The sequence below is a fragment of the Pygocentrus nattereri genome, chromosome 7, assembly GCF_015220715.1.
Source record: "Pygocentrus nattereri isolate fPygNat1 chromosome 7, fPygNat1.pri, whole genome shotgun sequence".
Taxonomy (NCBI): domain Eukaryota; kingdom Metazoa; phylum Chordata; class Actinopteri; order Characiformes; family Serrasalmidae; genus Pygocentrus; species Pygocentrus nattereri.
The window spans coordinates 22,254,195-22,271,282 of NC_051217.1; the positions used below are offsets into that span (position 1 = coordinate 22,254,195).

The following is a 17,088-nucleotide window of genomic DNA, read 5'->3' on the forward strand; positions in this document are numbered from 1 at the left end:
TTTTGAGTTTTGAGAATTAACTATTTAGTTTGGTCGGTTGCTATAGCAACTTCGAAATCCCCCATTCAAAAAATGACGGCATTTCTGTTTGTTTTAATCATTTCTTTCTGATTAAAGTTGCTGAACAAATGTGTGAAACTGAGTGAAACTAAGTAAGCTGTGAAGTACAGTTACATATATTTCTTTCTCATTGGCTCGTGGCTCCATCTATTTGCATGTTAAGCGTTTCTTTCCCTTTGTTTTAGCTGCTGTCTGTGAGCTTTCATTCCACCCAGGCTGCCTTTCCTCAGGCGTATGTTCTTTTATATGTTCTTTATTCAGCTGCCTGATGTTGTGTTGTTGGTTTAGAGTGAAGGTTATCGCTCTCTTTGCTGATAAGTGGGTGTTTGTGTTGATCAGCGACCGTGTTCATAGTAAAGGTTAACCTTTACTATGTAAAAGGTTTAAAAATATCAATTACCTTAGGAAAGGTAGTTAAATTGCAATTTCAGGATGTTAAGGTAAAATAATTAGAATTTCTGAGTTGCACAAACATGTGTTTATGTTAGCCTAACTCAAAAGTGATAGTTATTCTAATTCAAGTTTTCATTACACATTACTTAATATTTTAAGTCAATCAGTTCCCTCAAATCTTTAAAGTAAATTCAACTCACCCCAGCTTACAGTGTGAGGTTTCCCCATTATCTGATTACTCATGTACATCTAGTGCATGTAAATGTGTTGGCCAGATTACTGACAAAATCAGATTTCCTTTAGTTATTATTGCAGTTATTATTAAGTGCATGTAAACACACTCAAAAGCAATATGGCAAATTGTATAAAATGATTCTAATGTGCTAGTCCTGGGCAACTCACATGAATATATAATACAAATTAAGTTCTAAATAAGCTTAATAATGAATAGGATGCTACAAAAAAATGAAATTTTATAATGTGTTTGGGTGACTGTATGAAGGTATGACATGATTCATATCCAGAATACAGTGTATTTCAAAAGTGACAATCACATCTCTAGGCAAATAATGCTTAAAAAAACTACTAATAATTATAATGTATTTGTCACGATTGGCCCCTCCCAGTCTCCTCATGTGCTTGTGTTTACCTTTGTCCTGTCCATGTGCTCGTGTTTACTTCCTGGTCTTCAATGTGCATTTGTTTTTGTTTTTCTGTCCTGCCCCCTTGTTTGGTTACCCCGCCCCTGATTGTTCCCACCTGTGCTTCCACCTTTGTCTTGTGATCCCTTGTTAGCCCTCGTGTATATAAGCTCCGTGTTTACCTTGGTCTGTGTTGGTCTTTGTTGTTTATTGTTTGAACTGTTTGGATGTACTGTTTGATGTTAGATGTTCTGATTGTTTGTTGTTGTTTGATTCAGTGTTTATTTTGACACGTCTGTACCTACTTCGATCCGTGTTGGCTTTATGAACCTGGACCGTTTTTTTGACCATGACCCTGGATAAAATTTTCCCTGAATAAAAGTCGCTTATTTCCGCATATGCGTCCACCTCCTCCTTAAACAATAATTCACTTTTGACATGACGAAGTAAAAAATGTGAAAAATACAGAATTACCTTTAGAAAGAGCAACAATCAAATGTAAATGGAATTAATGGGCAAATTACTACGTAATTACCTATGTATTTACATAATTACAGCTGAATAGCCTGATAAACTAAACTAATGCCCTGCAACTTCCAAAAAGGAAATAACTGAACTTCACATGAAATCCAATTCCTGTTTATTAATGTATTTATTAATGATGATTATGATTGCTTAAAAGTCCAAGCTACCCTTCAGGTTCCTTAAAGGTGCTTAACTTATCAATTTAACATTGAACACATGCCTCTAAATACTAAAACTCACAAAAAACACCCCACAAAACAAAGTGTACAAGAATAGGCTCTATTAAAATGAATGTTACAATAAAAATAAACCAGTTAGTAAATCCATAGTTATGGTATGTTCAAGCAAACTCAGTTCAGTGGCCAAATAATAAATTTTGCATGATAAACTCCGGTAGGAACTGATATATACTTACTATATCAAACAACACAGCCTAGCTTGAGGCTCTATTGACTGTGTGGTTGAGTGAGGGAAAAAAGGCACATACTTATAAAGATGTATGTACGGCTACAGTTGAAGCGTATGAAAGAACACAGAGTGCCCCGTCATGTGCAAGCATTGGCTTTTGTAGCTGTATTGACTCATAAAGTGCGCTGGCCGGTGCTTGAGAAGAAAAGCGGCGCTGACATTAAAGGTTCTCACACTGCTGCTTTTTCACCGAGCTGTAGTCGTTAAATTGATTCTTCCAGTCCAGCATGTAAGAAAGCCAGCGATGAAACTGAGTCTTCCACTGAAACTCCACATCATCGATACTCACTATAGGAGAGGAGAGGAGATTCATTTTCAGAAAAAAAAAATGTATATATCAAGAAAACAAGACAAACAATCAGCCAGTTCCCCATTTGAATCGCCTGTGTATTGCTCTGTATCCCTATTGCTATGGTAACCCTCCTATGGACTATGAGCATAAAGCCACTCTGACTGTTTTTTATTTTATTTCTTTATTTTTTCCCATTCTCCAGCAGTCTGTGCACCTTTCACAGCATCCTTTCCTACAATAACAACTAGATCCAGCTTTCCACATGGCCAAACACTGAATCCATTGTCAGGGTTGCGGCCTCGGACATGCAACGTTCACGTGCTGCTCTTGATGTTTGCACTGGAACGGGTCACAGAAACGCTCCCCACTGGCTAGTCAACAGCAGAATCGCCGCTTGGAGTGGGAATTCAGGTGGACACACTTTTAATTAAGCAACTTCTCATTTCAACAACTCATTTCAACATGTCCGTAATATGTGGCTCTACTCTGGGCTCCTCCTAAATGACCAAGCTCCTCACCCTGTCGAGTAAAACGTAGCCCGAAAGCTCATTTCCACCACTTGTATTCGTGATCTCGTTCTTTTGGTCATCACTTAAAGCTCATGAGCACAGGTAAGGGTTGGAATGTGGGCTGACCAGTCAACAGAGCGCTTCACCTTATGACTCAGCTCCCTCTCCCGTATTCACCTCGACTTTAGTGGTGGATAAACATGAAACGTAAAATATAAAGTGTGCCATAACTTTTGCACAGGCCACATTGTATGTTTAATTTTCTTTCCCCTTTTTTTGTTAAACTCAGTTAATAAACTGTATTTGTGTATTAAATGAGCAGAAGGGCGTCTCTGTAGAGGATGTGCTACTTATTTACACCAAGTTCTTCACAAACGTCTTGCGTACGACGGTACACTAATTCTGGCTTGTTTGTATTCGTTAGCCTGTAGCTCAGTGGCCAGGCTAGCTGTAAGGATTGGTTGACACCGCAGGGATTCCCAACGGCCACATAATGAATTTACGTGATGCATGCTGGGTACTGTAGTGAGACATCAGTGATGAATGAAAACATAGAAATGAAATAAAACTGTAAATTAACGGAGACTGAATGATGCTCTCTATGTACTATGCTTATGCTAACATGACAAATATTGAATTCTAGTTTTAGGCTGAATGCCCCTTTAAAAGCTAGATGCAATATATTATTTATTTATGTTATTGCAGTAATTGCCATTAAAGTAGTGATATGATGGACGTCTACAGTATTAAAAACGAGCCTTTCCACCAGTCACTGGCTGGTTTACAGTGTGATGTGTAGGGCTGTCATTATTCATGACATTACACATCATGTAATCTACTAATTATTAATGATTAATCAAGTAATTAATGTTGAATGGCCTGAACGATAACAATGTCTTTTTAACCAGGCCGTAACAATCTTCAAATGATGAATTACATTATTTTGTGTAGTTGATCATGATTAATCACATTACTTTGTGTAATTAATAACAAATAATCACATCGGCACAAAATTGAACCTTAAAGAAAGATTTTAGAGTGAAAACCTTTAAAGTGAAACCTTCAGCTGGACAGCGCTCACCGGAGGACTATGGATTACTCAACCAGCAGCAAACTAACAAAACCAACAGCTTGGGGATTCCAGTGGAGGATCTCGAAAGGAACTGGAGCCCCACCAAGCCGCTGTTTTTGTTAGTCTGCTGCTTATTGATTTATCCAGCATGCTGCACACTGTAATCCCACATTTTGTTTTAATTCAAATAAGTCTGTTGTACATAAAACTCAGCATATCCCACATGTTGCTCAACAATTTTAAGTTAGGGGAATGTTTTTTGATGATTTTGTACACCCAAATGGCAAATCTGAGTTGAATTAACTTATTGCTCTTTGGTTTGTCTGTTGCCAGGGCAGCTTTGAAACCCCACATTCAAAAAATTAGGACCTTTTAGTTGGTTTTAATGGTTTCTTTCACATTAAAGTTGCTGAACAAATGCATGAAACTAAGTAGACCTAAGTAAGCTGTAATACATGTTTGTATTTTTAACTTGTTGGATAAAACATATTTCTTTACCGTTGGCTCGTGGCTTCATCTATTTGCATATTGAGCATTTCTTTCCATTTGTTTTACTCACCATCAGTGTATTTTCATTCCACCTAGGTTGCCTTTCCTCAGGCATACGCTTTTTGTATATGCTTTACTTAACAACCCGGCCTTGTGTTATCGGCCAAAAGTGCAAATTATTGTTCTATTTGCTGAGGAGTGGAGGTCTTTGTTGGTCAGTGACCACGTTCACACTAAGGGTTTGCACTTCAGTGTTGGCAAACTGGTCAATATCACTTAATTTGAAAAAGTTTTTACCTAATGAAAGGTATAATTAAACTGCAGCTTTAAAACATTAAAACAACGTTTTAAGGCAACCAGTTTCCTCGAGTTTCTGAAGTAAATTCAACATAACTGGGCTTACAGTGTAGCTGGGCTCCAGCCTTCAGCCTGCACTACTATGGATGGTCAAAGGGTCATATTAGGAGAACTGTTTAAGCAGTACTCACTTTCTAGTTGTATTAATGCTAAATCTAATGTATTTGCATGCTTCATGCTGCAGTTCATGGAGAGAAAACCACAGTTATGGTTATGTAGTAATATATCCTGACCTTAAAAGAGGGAGTGGGATTTTCAACATTTCTACAGAACTCGGTGGTTGAGATGTAAACAGAGTCATTCAGAGTGGTTTGGTGTGAAATTGCTCAGATGTCTTTATAGTGGTGGTGATAGGAACCAGCGGTCGCCAGGCTACAACACAAATATAGACATTTCTTTTTTTTCACAATCCAAAACCACCAGTGAACATATACAGGATGTTTAGGGAACTGAAGCTCCACCAAGCTGCTGCTTTTGTTAGTTTGTTGCTCATTGATTTATCCAAAGTTCTCCTGCAAGCACTGTCCAGCGGAAGGTTTCACTTTAAAAGCCATTTAAAAGCTGTACTTTGATGAGAGGCCTACAATATCATTGGAACACACTGTATCTGGGCTCCAGCCTGCACTTCTATGGATGCATCGAAGGGTCAAATGAGGAGAACATGTTAATGGTTTTAAAACGAAATGAGTAGCATTAAGAATTTATCTCGTTGCCACTTTATTAACACATTAACCTTGACATTCCTAGCTTTTAAATATTTCGCAAGGTACAATGCAATGGCAAAATGCACTCAGTGTGAGAAACACCCCTCTGTATTTGAGGGACCCATGTTGGCTGGCTGCTAACTCACTCACCATAGTGGCACTACAGTGGCTCAAAATGTTTAATTTAACAGTTTTTCCTTTGGAAATGTTGTAATGTTTGGCTAAAAAAGAACCAACTGGAGGAACCGGTTTGCAACAGCGCCACCCTGAGGCAGAACAGTGCTGTATATCCAGGTAGTTAAGAAGACCAAAGACAGAAGTTGGCCATTTCATGGGTGAAGCAGCTAAACAATTACCTTTTTTCTGAATGTATATTCCAATATTTATTTTTCCTACCAGGCAGCACTAGTTTACCTTTGATTTTCGGCCATTCAGGGCGTCCAAGAGATTAAATAAGGGGTCCTGAACCCCCCACAGCCCCCTGTATTTTGCCCCTTGAATGTACCAATTGAACTGCAATTTATTGTTGTGTCTGTATCATTCAGAATGTGTTATACCTGCTTTTTTGCACCACAGTGTAGTGCAATCATGGCACTGTGCAGGTGTCAGAGTGGAGCAGATCAATATCAGCACTGTTATCAAGCTGTTGCTCCATATTTTCCTCCTTTTTTCTGCAGGTGAATTAGTGATGTTGGAAAGGCAATTGCAGTGTTACTTTTTTCGCCCCTCTTCACTAAGACGTGAAACAACATTGCTTAGCATGAGGACTCATCAATTGCCTAGCAACAGAATGCCACTCCGAGACTGAGGGAGGGAAAAAAAGAGGGAGCGCAAGAACAAAAATATGACAGAAGGAAGAGAAGCGAACAGGGGAGAATGCATAAGTGGTCAGCATATATAAATAATAAACACAGCATATACATAAAGCCATATGCAATCTGATCATGCAGCTGGAGCCGCACAAGCTGCACTCACCTTATAGTCATATTTTATCCTAAAACCAATGTATTTGCACGCTGCATGCTTTACGCTGCAGTGCATGATGAGAAAAACGCAGTTACGGTTGTGTAGTAATAGATGCAGACCATGAAAGGGGAAGTCCACCGATTTTTCAACATTTCTACAGAATTCAGTACTTGAGATGTAAACAATGAGTGAAATGGTTCAGATCTCTTTACAGTGGTAGTGACAGGAACCAAGGGTCGCCATGACTACAACACAAATATAGCCATTTTATTAACTATCCAAAACCACCAGTGAACCCACACGAGTTTTATATGGAATATTTAGGGACACATCAAAATTTTAGCCACAGACAGAAATAAAGGCAGGAAATATATTGACAAAAAAATAATAATACTAAATACAACTAAGCATTAAGATCTAAAGAAAAAAAATTGACGAAATGAATGTAAGGCTGTGCCTTATCTTATTACATGGCAGTGCAAGACGACGACTGCATTTCAAAACAAATTGTTTTATCATTCAATAATAGCTGAAGGAAACTGTCAGGTTTGCGTGTTTGATGAAGGTTGCATCAGACAAGCTATACTCTCAGAAAAGAGGTACTATACTGTGACTGGGCCAGTGCACCTCTTTGTCCCTGGGGTGGTTCCCTCAAGGATACATCTCAGCACCTTTAGTCAAGGAACATAACTGAACCATAATCCATTGAAATGATCTGTTCTAAGCTGTACTGACTCCACACACCCCGCCTCGCCTCCAGGCTTTTAGTCTACTGTTCTGTTTTAAAACATTCGGTTATGAAAAGGTACAAATACAAACTTCGCACCTGGAAAAACTGATTTAAGGCTCACAATCGGACCTTAAAACCACTGCTGTACCTCTGAGGGAACATTTACATTGTTTACTCCTTGATGAACGAGAAATGTACCTGCACAGAACCTGACAGTGTACTAGATGGAAATGGAACACTGGATGCTGATGAGAACTCATCATCTTCTAGAGGTAATTTTTCTCCTCAGTGGATGCGAAACATGTAAACCTGTTAGCTAAGTGTATTTCCACTGTTTCTGGAGGTAACCTCTCCAGGGTGTTTTCTCCCTTCTGCCCAATGAGCACTGGGCTAGGCTATGGCACCCCCGCGACCCAGCAGGATAAGCAGCCTAGATGATGAGTGAGAGTGTCTCTGGAGCTACAACCCCAATTCCAATGAAGTTGGGACATTGTGTAAAATATAAATAAAAACAGAATATGATGATTTGCAAATCCTTTTCAACCTATATTCAATTGAATACACTACAAAGACAAGATATTTAATGTTCAAACGGATAAACTTTATTGTTTTTTGCAAATATTCACTCATTTTGAATTTGATGCCTGCAACACCTTCCAAAGAAGTTGGGACAGGGGCAACAAAAGACGGGGAAAGTTGAGGAATGGTCAAAAAACACCTGTTTGGAACATTCCACAGGTGAATGGGTTCATTGGAAACAGGTGAGTGTCATGACTGGGTATAAAGGGAACATCCCTGAAAGGCTCAGTCACTCACAAGCAAGGATGGGGCGAGGTTCACCACTTTGTGAACAACTGTGTGAGCAAATAGTCCAACAATTTAAGAACAATGTTTCTCAACGTGTAATTGCAATTCATTTAGGGATTTCATCATCTACAGTCCATAATATCAAAAGATTCAGAGAATCAGGAGAAATCTCTGCAAGTAAGCAGCAAGGCAGAAAACCAATATTGAATGCCCATGACCTTCGATCCCTCAGGCGGCACTGCATTAAAAACTGATATCATTCTGTAATGCATATTATCACATGGGCTCAGGAACACTTCAGAAAACCACTGTCAGTGAACACAGTTCGTCGCTCCATCTACAAGTGCAAGTTAAAACTCTACCATGCAAAGCAAAAGCCACATATCAACACCACCCAGAAACGCCGCCGGCTTCTCTGGGCCCGAGCTCATCTGAGATGGACTGATGCAAAGTGGAAAAGTGTCCTGTGGTCTGACGAGTCCACATTTCAAATTGTTTTTGGAAATCATGGACGTCGTGTCCTCCGGGCTAAAGAGGAAAAGGACTGTCCGGATTGTTATCAGCGCAAAGTTCAAAAGCCAGCATCTCTGATGGTGTGGGGGTGTGTTAGTGCCCATGGCATGGGTAACTTGCACATCTGTGAAGGCACCATTACTGCTGAAAGGTACATACAGGTTTTGGAGCAACATATGCTGCCATCCAAGCCATGTCTTTTTCAGGGACGTCCCTGTTCATTTCAGCAAGACAATGCCAAGCCACATTCTGCACGTGTTACAACAGCGTGGCTTCATAGTAAAAGAGTGCGGGTACTAGACTGGCCTGCCTGCAGTCCAGACCTGTGTCCCATTGAAAATGAAGCGCAAAATACGACAACGGAGACCCCGGACTGTTGAGCAACTGAAGTTGTACATCAAGCAAGAATGGGAAAGAATTCCACCTACAAAGCTTCAACAATTAGTGTCCTCAGCTCCCAAACGCTTATCGAGTGTTGTTAAAAGGAAAGGTGATGTAACACAGTGGTAAACAAGCCCCTGTCCCAACTTCTTTGGAACGTGTTGCAGGCATCAAATTCAAAATGAGTGAATATTTGCAAAAAAACAATAAAATTTATCCATTTGAACATTAAATATCTTGTCTTTGTAGTGTATTCAACTGAATATAGGTTGAAAAGGATTTGCAAATCATCGTATTCTGTTTTTATTTATGTTTTACACAACGTCCCAACTTCATTGGAATTGGGGTTGTACTTAACATCAGCTAGAGTGGTTAGTTTGCGATCTCTGCCTTCTGACATCCTATGTTAAAGCACTTGTGTTTCAGAGTAGCAAAGTATAATATGGAAAGTCGCAAATATAAGCAAAAATTTAATGCTTTGCTTTCTTTTAAAATACTGCCACCTTGACTGGTGAACCGAGTGCTCGAGTACCTGTGCATATCCCCAGCACAGACATGTTCAAACTGTTTGAGTGGTAGCAGATCAACAGTGAAAATATCCACCACGTGTAATTATTGCATGGTTTCCACAAGTTACACACATGCTTTATAAGCTCTGTTCATGCTGAGAATCAAGAGGAGCTACACCAAAGAACTTCGCCATTACAGATTTGGTACTGTTAAAAACATGACATGAATATGCAGACTGCAGCAAAACAACAGAAGCAGAAAGGAAAGTCTCTGCAAGCCGACACAGTGTCACGATTTGCCCCTCCCAGGCATCCATGTGCTTTTGTTTTGGTTTCAGTCCTCCATGTGCTTTTGTTTACTTGTCCATGTGCTTTCTTTGTTTTGATTCTTCCCTGTCCTGCCCCCTTGTTTTCAGACTCCACCCTTGATTGTTCTCACCTGTGTTATCCACCTGTGTATTGTGAACCCTATTTGCTTCCCAGCATTTAAGCCCTGTGTTTTCCCCTGTGAGTTTGCTGGTCTTTGTATTGTTTAGATTATGGTGTGTAGTCTATGCTTTGCTTTGTATTCTCTTGTATTATTTGAAGTCCTGTGTTGTGTATCATGTCTGTACCCCAATCTCTCTGTGTTGGCTACCTGAACCTGAACCATCTTGACCCTGAGTATGGATTTGCCCATAATAAATCTAGCTTATCTCTGCATATGCGTCCGCCTCATCATCGCTCCCCAACATTACACACAGCTTGTCAATGATGTAAAAATTCATAAATAACGGTACAAAAGAATAACCAAAAAAAAAATCAGTCATTGCCTTGAATGACTATGAAAAAACAATTTTTTCATAGCACATGCTTGAGCCTAAATACTGTAATAATTTTAGTAGGCTAATTTTAGTAAGCTTATTTTGCATAAACTGTGTTTATTGTCAGTTATTATTTGGTTTCAGTTTGAATTTTGGTTTTTGTTTTTAAATTTTTGCTTTTGTGCTTCACTAGCAATTTTGATGATGGTAAAATAGCAATAAATCTAGAAAAGTTCTTTTTTCTTCTATTTTTTTCCCTATAACTATAATTTTAGGCCTAAACCTTTTAAAAACTGTCATAAAACAAGGTCCCAGACATCAGGCAGTGAATTCATAACCATTTCATGTAAGAACCTTCTGTGAGGGAGCATTTAGAGGTGGACGTCTGGTTCCTATCACCACCACTGTGAATAATTCTGACTTGTTTCTCTAGAAACTAGCGTTTCACTCCAAACTTCTTCATATTTTCCCTTTTAATAATGCAGAAATTCAACAAATTCCCCTTTAAAAAGTGATGAATGAAAGGACACATAGCAGTAATATTTCAGATCAGGTGAAGGTCTGGTCAGTTTACAAGTGAATGGTATGTGTGTGTGCACTCTAATAAATAAACAAGACAAAGCTCTTTCGAGCAAAGCTGTTTGCAGTTGTTCACCAAGGCGCAAAACAGAATTGATTCATTCCATCTCGGTGTCAAATTCAATTCCACTCCCTAAGATTGCACTGCCTGGAACTCCAGCTGTACTCCTCCGTTCTGTCGCCCATCTCGAGCACTCCGATCCTGTACACTATTAAATGCCACCTTGCAAGGACCTCCAAAACCTGATAAAACCGCAAAACAAGTTTCCAACTCTTTAGTTTGTGATGATACCCAAAAAAGCTGTTTTTAAACCAGCGACTATGGCTCGGGAGAGCAATTGTGGCGAGCATAGAGCCCTTTAAATTTACAAGCAACACCTTCCAGCACAAAGCACTCAGAATAATGTTGCGCTCTTCCTTTCAGTACAGCACTTAGAGTGTGCAGCCTCTGCCCCGGGGCAACAAACAGCAGAAGAGCATCACACTTAGTTCAAATGGTTTAAATGAGCAAGCTAACTATAGCAAAAGGCCTTTTTTCCAGCTTAAATATGGTCTGTTTTCACAGGAAAAGCCTTCGTACGGTGGTTAGGGAGTGACGTAACGCTCGACCAAGCGACCTCACACGTTCGTTACGAAACTAAATAAGCAGAGACTTCACACAGCAATGCTCTTCTTATCTTTCCAGCAACTTCTCGCTGACTAAATAGTTGAATAACCAAACACCCTGACCTGAAACATTCCCTCAGGGGCTGTGGAATTCAAAATGCATGTGAAATTTTTATTTTTTTATTTTTTAAACACAGAATTCATCATTTTCCAGCTTCAAAAAAAGCGAGGGCCGAGCGTTGTGTCTGCATAATCAGCGTGCTGAGGAGGGCTGAGGTATTATTCATGTTCTAATAACCACCGTGCTGTGAAGCAGGAGTTGACCTTGCTCCTACACAGCCCTTCTCCAGCTCAGCCCGGAGCTCCAGGAGTGTGCGGGGGGATCTCCAATGTGCAGAAACACCCTAAAAGTCTGGGAAGGACTAAGACACAAAGCTAGCAGCAGAGTGCCAGGTTATAGGATGGTGTGGATGATAAAATGCACCTCTTTTCCTCTTGCATATACATTTGGACAGGGCCGTGCATAACGTGGAAGGATCGTGTGAAAAGTGGGCGGCACAGCTGATCAGTAAATCCAGCAGAATATGTAAAGTTTGAGCAGTTTGTTGCCTTCCATTGTGTGAGTTTGCTTTGCATGGGAGGATGGTGAAAAACACATGAACAGTTAGTGGGAGGGGCTATGAGCATCAATTGCATCAAGGTGCATTTTGTAGTGTACTTGTGCTCATACATCTGGCCCTCTATGTCAAAACTTAGTGAACGCTATACACACCCATCGGGCATAACTATGACTGCCTCCTTGTTTCTGCGCTTTTATCAGCTCCACTTACTGTATAGCTGCACTTTGTAGTTCTACAGTTACAGACTGTAGTCCATCTGTTTCTCTGATACTTTGTTACCCCCTTTTGCCCTGTTCGTCAGTGGCCAGGACCCCCATGGGCCCTCACAGAGCAGGTACTATTTGTGGTGGTGTGTTAGTGTATGATGCGCTGGTCTGAGTGGATCAGACACAGCAGTGATGCTGGAGTTTTGAAACACCTCAGTGTTGCTGCTGGACTGAGAATAGTCCACCAACCAAAAATATCCAGCCAACAGTGTCCTATGGGCAGCGTCCTGTGACCACTGATGAAGTACTAGAGGATGACCAACACAAACTGTGCAGCAGCAGATGAGCTATCGCCTCTGACTTTACAACTACAAGGTGGACTGACAAGGTAGGAGTGTCTAATAGAGTTTAAAACATTCCAGCAGCACTGCTGTGTGTGATCCACTCAGACCAGCACAGCACACACTAACACACCACCACCACGTCGGTGTTATTGCAGTGCTGAGAATGATCCACCACCCTCTGTGAGAGTCCATGGGGGTCCTGACCACAGAAGAACAGGGTAAAAGGGGGTAACAAAGTATCAGAGAAACAGATGGACTACAGTCTGTAACTGTAAAACTACAAAGTGCACCTATACAGTAAGTGGAGCTGATAAAATGGACAATGAGTGTAGAAACAAGGAGGTACTTCAATCAATATGTGGTATTTGTTTTGAGGTAAAAACACATTATTTACCATCTTAGTTTTCAGTTTTCAGTAGTTTTCAGTCACTATTCAAGCTAAGCCTTCAATTTGGGCCATACATTTCAAAACTATGATAACACTTCTCTCTGATAGCATCTGCCAAGCTTGTGCTGGAGCAGAGGACTGCTTTTAGCCTGCTCTAGATTAAACACAGACATCTGAAGATTGTAACAAACATCTTGTATGTATCACTTTTACAGTGACTCTTTCAGTAAAGAGTCCTGCACAGAGCTGCCGTCTCTGTTTTACATTCCCAACTAACTGAACCCTGATTAGACCTCTGCTCATATTCACAGGCAGTGACATATCTAGAACTTACAGAAAGACTGGAGTGCTATTTTTACTCACAAAATGTATCCCACCCATTGTAAATGAAACTGTCATTGGTTGATTCCCCTATCAGTTCCTAAACACGTGGATAATCAGATGTTAACAGCCGATGGAAGTCTTTCAGTGTCACGCCTACTGCCCGTTCTTTCATTCAGAGATCAGCTTCTCCGGAATATTGAGAAGCTGATTCCTCCTACATTCACAAACCAGCCTACAATCTGCTCAACAGCCACCGTTTATAACCTGGACTCTCACTCTGCCTCCTTGCGAGGTTTTGCCACTCTCTGTGTCTTTATTGAGCCATTATCCCTGTATTTTGGTCTTTGCTGTTTTTTTTACTCTTTGCCTGTCTGTACTCCGAATTTTGCTCTGTGGACTTTAACATACAAAAGATTCTGTGCATTTCCATCTTGCTACCCTGTCCGGGTGTTACATTCAGTCCAGCTCCTGTGACACCCCAGTGAAAAATTCTTATTTGACAATTTGGCACTTAATGTTTCAAGATTTTAAGTGTTTTATTTACAACCAAAACCTAAGAATGAAATAGGATTATTGCTGCACAATTGCAGAGCTTAAATACAACAGGCATGATAATTCTACTAAATTCAATTTAGCTAAAATTACATATACGTATCTAGTATTTTGTTCCAAGAATACATTCAGTCTTTTCTGGAGGCCTAGAAGTTCCTGAAGGTTCCCCTCAGAGATTAGCATCTTAACTGCTAATTACAATTTAGCTAACCAATGTGTTGTCTGAGGTATCTAGTGATTGGTTAAGGGTGGGCAACCATGGTCCAGCACAATTTGATGATTTGATGAAGTTAATTGCCAGGTTTAGTTGCAGGCTTTACACCAGAAGCTTGCTATCAATCATCTTTAGATAGGTAATATTAGATAATCATTGTCTTTTCAACAAGGGTGTTTTGGAATAATTTGCTGGAAACATGAGGGTTCATTTGCACTTACGTTCTTAAGAAAAAGAGCCACAAAGGGCTCAGCAATGCCTTAGGAGAACCACGTTTTAGGTCCCTAAAGAACCAAGTCTGAAAAGAGATTTGTGAGTATGAAGAAACTTCTGAAGCTTTCAAGCCGAGGTTCTCATTCTAGTCCTCAGGGGCCTCCAGCAGTCCACATTCTTTCTCCATCCCCGCTTACAACACATGGGGACAGAGTAAAATGGTGGACAATCTGGAGGTCCCTGAGGACCAGCTTGAGAACCACTTAGGATCGCATAATGTGGAAATTCTATGCCGATTTAAGGTTCCTTTCTTTTAACCTTTACATGATGCAGGCATTCTTGAAAAGTGCTCTTCACACTCGCTCTTCTCATTTGCAGAAGTAGCTCTCCGAAAGATTCAGCAGGAAACTGCAAGTGGTTCTTCTATTGCTTTGACTAAAGGATCCCGCTAACACTTTATTTGGAGTGGTCCTTTGTAGATGATTAATGAAGTTTTAACATATTATCGATAACATATCAGTGAAGGAGCAGTAGTGAAACACGTGAATACACTTTAGTAAATGTCTTGAAGTTGTGCTGTTGTTATATTAATTACATTAAATAGATGTGTTGTTAATATGTTACTTCCATTACGCAAAGTCTAACCTTACCAACCTTACCCAACACCTAATCCTCACCCTGGCCCTAATCCTAACCCTAATCTCAACCTCAACCCAAAACCTAATCCTGACCCTAACCCTGGCCCTAATCTTAACCTTAACCTCAACCTAAAATCTAAACCTGACCCTCACCCTGGCCCTAATCCCAACCCTAATCTAAACCTCAACCCAAAACCTAATCCTGACCCTAACGATGGCCCTATTTGTAATCTTAATCTCAACCTCAACCCAAAACCTAATCCTGACCCTAACCCTAACCTTAACCTCAACCCAAAATCTAAACCTGACCCTCACCCTGGCCCTAATCCCAACCCTAATCTAAACCTCAACCCAAAACCTAATCCTGACCCTAACGATGGCCCTATTTGTAATCTTAATCTCAACCTCAACCCAAAACCTAATCCTGACCCTAACCCTGGCCCTAATCCTAACCTTAACCTCAACCCAAAATCTAAACCTGACCCTTACCCTGGCCCTAATCCCAACCCTAATCTCAACCTCAAACCAAAACCTAATCCTAACCCTAACCCTGGCCCTAATTCTAATCCTGACCTTAACCTCAACCCAAAACCTAATCCTGACCCTAACCATGGCCCTAATTCTAATCCTAAACTTAACCTCAACCCAAAACCTAATCCTAACACTCATGTTTTTGACATGTGACTGAGAGTCTGTTGAGTGTTTGTTTAATAAGGACCACTCAAAATAAAGTGTCACCTGAATCCCTTTTGGCATCTTTATTTTAGGAGTGCAGGCTCGTCTGTTGACTGATAGCTCCTTCTCCAGAAGTGTTGACAAACAAAAAACTGCTCAACCACTACAGCGACGCTGACGGCTGAAGTATCCGTACAGGTAGCGGGAATGATTAGTGATGTAACTTACTAGAGTCCCTCAGTATATTTTAAGGTTCCATTTTGGTGAAATTCCTGCCCACTTAGACAGCTGTCTGTGTAGGCCGTGAGGCGTGAGGCAGCTCTCTAGGGATGGAGGCATACCCATAGAGTGTCTGTGAGTGTTTGTGTGTTAGTTAGTGCTGTCACTCCACCACTCCCTCACCAGTGACATGTTGTAGTTTAGGTAGGAAGCTGTCCCAGAACTTGCACTGCTGAGCCCGCAGCATCCTGAGCGTTTGTGGTGGGTTTGTATTCAGTGTAACATACTCCTGCTGCTCCACCGTGAAGGGCGGCCATGCAGATCCCTCGGCACTCGGATTCCTTGAAAAGAAGAATAAAAAAACAGCAAAGCAAAACAAGCGAAAATCAACCCAAAGGTCAGTTTATGTACAGAGCCAAGTTACATCAATACATTACTGCACCTCAGCAACATAGCCTTCAGAAAGAATCAATGAAACAATTCAATAGCCAAGGCGTTTACATGCTCTGGTAAAGGACAGCTTGTGGCCTTCTAAATCCACAGGCTTCAGATCTTAAAACACGCAAACTCGGGGAAACACAGCACAGACACACTTGAGCCAGTTTCATTAAGCATACAAAGCAAGTCAATTTAATTCATTATGAATGATAAACTTTAGTGCGCAATGCTCTGATCTAGTTTGCTGTTGATGTGCTTTGGTATACAGTCACAAAATACGTAGGTCCCATGGAGCTGGTGGTGTGTGCGAATTGCACACTGAATAATACCAGACTGCCCTCAGCGTCGATGAAAATCTGTCACTAACTTCCATCAGGAAACAATAAAACTGGTCTTAAATGATTTTTTTCTGTCAAAGCTTAAAAAAATACAGCAATTATTCACATAAGATACCTCGCAAATAAAGGTATATAATGTGTTTACTGCACTACACTGAATTCTTCTTTTTCACCATATTATACCACTGAAAATGCATTTCACAGAGTTTACATGCTCGCTAATGTTTTTGAAAGAACACTAACATTAGATGCACTAACCTCTTACATTTGTCGAAATCACAGCTCATTTATTTGATTAAACTTTTAGTTTAACCAGGCAAGCCATTAAGAACATATTGTTGTTGTCATAACAATATCTCCAAAATGGTTTACAGGAGAAGCGAAAAACATACTTTAATAGAACCAGAAGCATTTCCAAGTCATTTGGGGTCATTTTATTTTGGTCCAATCATCATGAAATTTACACAAATTGTAAAGGGCAACGGACATTTTCAAATAATGTGAAAAATGAAGAT

At 40.3% G+C, this 17,088-nt stretch overlaps 1 protein-coding gene across 1 annotated transcript in view; it reads right to left on the reverse strand.

Annotated features, from left to right (window-relative positions):
• Positions 1–1,717: 1,717 nt before the first annotated feature.
• Positions 1,718–17,088, reverse strand: part of LOC108431160 (cholinesterase-like) — a 46,459-nt gene continuing 31,088 nt past the window's right edge. Inside the window, exons 3-4 of the mRNA XM_017704141.1 lie at positions 15,981–16,138; positions 1,718–2,375 (exon numbers count right to left, since the gene is read on the reverse strand). Of these exons, the coding sequence (XP_017559630.1) occupies positions 2,248–2,375; positions 15,981–16,138 (286 nt within the window). The 3' untranslated portion in view covers positions 1,718–2,247. The remainder of the gene's footprint in view (positions 2,376–15,980; positions 16,139–17,088) is intronic.